Below are 3,641 nucleotides of genomic sequence, written 5' to 3'. Positions count from 1 at the left end.
GTTTCTTTGTGGCTCCCATGCTCCGTCTCTCTGCTACCGTTGGTTTCGTTTTAAACCACCAATGATGCTGCACCTCCGCCTCCTCTTCTGGCCAAAGCCATTGCCACACGCCCACACCTCTGTTTGTCTCCCTTCTGTTTATGTCAATTATCAAAGTACGAGGGTTGATGATGTTGATTAAGGCCCAAGACGAATCAAATGAATTTGTTCCAAATTCTTCGTTGTTGTTATTGACAGTTAAGGTAATTAAGTACGGAGTAGCTCTTTTGAATTACCTTCTAAAGTAGACTTTAGGTGTACCATTTTGTTATCATAGGCAATTAGGCATGCTTAATTGCTTATTCTTATGTTAAAGGTTGTTTTATTTGCCTTCATAAGTCTCCAAAATATGAGGGAGCCCCATTGGTCTTTTTGATATTTGGTTTATGGTATCTAGGGGTAGAATTGTAATATCATAGGCATAATGGCTACTTGAAGTAGCAGACTAGCAGCTTTGCTCTAAAACCTTTTATATCAAGTAGTGGTTTTATTGCAAAACCTTTATATCAAGTAGAAATTTAAACTTGTATTTTCCCCGAAAATATTGGTATGCCGTATGCAGTATGCTTAATAATCATATTGAGACTAAAATAAAAAATACACCGAAATGAATTCAAACATAACTTATGAGTGGGAATTTATGAGCAACATTTTTCAAGTATGGCCCAAAAAATAAAATAAGGCAATATTTATGGGATGGATGGAGTTATGACTTTATTTTGTGGTAAAATTGATGCGGGCAGAAATATAATGGAAGGATATACTCTGTTGATAACGATTTCATATTATTCGTACGGTTAAGGCAAAGTTTTGGCCTGGGGTTCAATTCCTATTAGGGACACCTTGAGGGTAGGGATTTCCCTTATCCTCCCCCCTTACTCCCAAAGTGTCTAGCTCGCAAAATCGGCTGGGTTGACCTGTGAGAGTTTCTGGTCTAATAGGCTATTCATCTTACCTATCTAAAAAAAATATTGACTAATACACTTGTGATGGAACATAATAGGACAAATCAAATTGTTTGTAATGAATTTGATATTTGTGTCTATCACTTTTCTTATTTGAGACAGGCCACCTCCCATAGATATCCAGCTTCTTCATTAGGATTGCATGCTTCAATGTTGCTAGCTTGTGTACACCCCACTAGATCCATTGCCTTCAAGGACTCTGTTTCCCAGTTTGTCCTGTATATCACTGTTAATATAGAGACTGCACATGCTACTTGAGCTGCTAAAAGTCCATAACAAAGGCCGACGAATCCAAGTTTTAGAACAAAGCCTAAAACTATGGCGACTGGTGTACCGACCATGTAAAATGCATAGAAGTTGATTCCTGCTCCGATACTAGGTCTTGCACTCCCACGAAGAACGCCACATGCTGTAGTTTGTGGGCAATTAGCCAGCTCACAGAGTCCTATTATAGGGAGTACAGCTGCTGTAAGCTCTAAAACCTCATTATCCTGTGTAAAAACACTTCCCCATACTCTTCTGCCAAGAGTTGTCCATAAGAGACCGAACAATGAGCTGAATAGAGCCAAACCTACTGCTAACTTTGATGTTAAACAGGCCTTTTTAGGATGACCAGCTCCAAGCTCATGCCCAACTCGAGTTGATACTGATGCACTAAGTGCGGCAGGTAAGGTGTACATGAGTGAAGTTGTTTGTATCACTATAGCTGAGCTTGCCAGTGTGACTTGTGGTTTTTCAAGGTAACCAGCAAGAAGGGTCATGAGCTCGTACCACCACCATTCTAGGCAGACACCTAGACAACTTGGGATGGAAAGTTTAAGGAGAGTTCCCCATTCCTTTCCTAATGAAGGTTTTAAGTCTGTTAAATATTGTGATAGCAACGGCACACGTATTGGATCTTTGCTTTTATTGGTGTAGGAAATGTATCCTAGGAGGAGGAATACAACATTAAAGTCGGTGATGAATGTAGCAACAGCTAAACCCTGAACACCTAGATGAAGTTTGAAAGATAAGAGAATGGCTATGGGGATATTTAGCATAACAGGGAGCAGAGTGCACCATAGTAATGGCCAGGTTGTCCCTTTACTACGCAGATAGATACGAAGAGGATGAAGAAAGCTAATGGCAATAAGATCTGGGATTGCAAACCGGCAGTATAGGCTTGCAACTCGAGTTATGTCTATGTCTTGATGAAGCATAATCATGAGAGGCTCAAGGTTGTACCATAAAATCCCAATGGGTAGCGAGGCACTCAACAACAATATTATTGTTCTACTTAGTGTAATGTTTAAGACTGATATATTACGAGAACCAAAAGCATGGCTGCAAATTGGCTCCATTCCCATGGCTAGGCCCGACAGCACTGAGTAGCCGCTGATATTAATGATGCCAATAGCTAGTGCTCCGCCTGCTAGTTCAAGACTTCCAAGCCTTCCCATACATACGACCAAAATCATATTTCTGAGATAGCCCACCAAACTCATGGCCACTATTGGGAATCCTATATCTGACATTTTCTTTAACTCTTCTACCACCTGGAAAAGCAATTCAGTGCCAAAATTATAAGAACTTGCTATAAAAAAAAAAAAAAAAAAAATGTTTGACAGCACTAACAGACTTAAATCTCATACCTCTGTAGTTTCTGATTGATTTGTGGAAATACATGACTCAACCATATTCTAATCTCTTATAGCTTTGGAAAATAGGAGAGCAGAGCAATGAGAATCACACTGTTTTCTTTTATGATGGGTTTGAAGTAGTGTGTGTTCTGTGTTTCAGAACAATGTGAAGCAATTTATAAGGCTTGAAGCCACTGTCAGTACTGTTACTTTTCTCTTTTCTTTTTTTTTTTCTTTTTTCTTTCAAAATAAAGATTTTCCCTTTTATTAAACTTTAATTTAGATAATAGAGAGTAGCATTGTGATAGGCATGCATTGAACTATCCTGTAGGTGTTCTATTTGAAGTCATATTGTATAGGTGGTCCTTAGTTTTCAGCTTCTATTTATGGCAAAATTTGCTATTATGGTTGCTAACTGACTGTTAACAAGACATAGATTTTGCAATATATAACTAGTCCTTAGGACCCTCATTGCTTAATCTTGCTTATGGGTTATGCGAAAAGTGCGAAGCATGTGCATAAACCTTATTTTAGTTGAACTTGTTTAAAATTGTACTACATTCCTGTACTGTGCTGCACATAATTTTTAGAAAAGTTCAGTATCTTTGAATCTAGGATCTTCAACCTGATTTTATTTACTTTCAGAAATTAAAAAAAAAAAAAATAAAAAAAAAATAAAATTATTGCAGTATGACAAGTTATTTGTGTTGGTTTCTCATTAAAATGTACTGCAGGGTTTGAAGTGTTATATCATACTGACTGGGTTATCCACGTTTTCTAATTGGTTAATATGCCATGTGCAGCCTATCAATTTACCATGTGCACTCGTTTTCAAAACAAATTGGAAGGGAATAGCATCTTGCTGATCGTTTCGATTGCCCAAAATGGTGGTTTACAATCTGTGGCTGTACCACCAAAGGACTACAAAAGGAAAGTTGGCAAAAAATGTTTCCTATTGTCTGCATCACAAGTACACTCTAGAACATATGTGAATTTGCACGTATCGTTTTATGATTTT

General features: G+C 37.9%; 1 protein-coding gene across 1 annotated transcript; it reads right to left on the bottom strand.

The window, feature by feature from the left end:
* Positions 1-250: 250 nt before the first annotated feature.
* Positions 251-3,420, bottom strand: LOC110727312 (protein DETOXIFICATION 55-like). The gene is made up of 2 exons (XM_021906875.1): positions 2,636-3,420; positions 251-2,539 (listed from the first exon to the last, which is right to left on the bottom strand). Exons 1-2 carry the CDS (start codon positions 2,678-2,680, stop codon positions 1,094-1,096), a joined length of 1,491 nt encoding a protein of 496 aa, XP_021762567.1. The 5' UTR covers positions 2,681-3,420; the 3' UTR covers positions 251-1,093.
* Between the last annotated feature and the right edge of the window lie 221 nt (positions 3,421-3,641).

Source organism: Chenopodium quinoa, unplaced genomic scaffold (assembly GCF_001683475.1).
Source record: "Chenopodium quinoa cultivar QQ74 unplaced genomic scaffold, ASM168347v1, whole genome shotgun sequence".
In the NCBI taxonomy this organism is placed as follows: domain Eukaryota; kingdom Viridiplantae; phylum Streptophyta; class Magnoliopsida; order Caryophyllales; family Amaranthaceae; genus Chenopodium; species Chenopodium quinoa.
This window is presented reverse-complemented; position numbering and strand designations above follow the sequence as displayed.

Coding starts and splice junctions, on each gene's coding strand:
- LOC110727312 (XM_021906875.1), bottom strand. CDS start 2,680: ATGGTTGAGTCATGTATTTCCACAAATCAATCAGAAACTACAGAG. Junction 2,540..2,635: donor ATCAATCAGAAACTACAGAG/GTATGAGATTTA, acceptor TTGCTTTTCCAG/GTGGTAGAAGAGTTAAAGAA.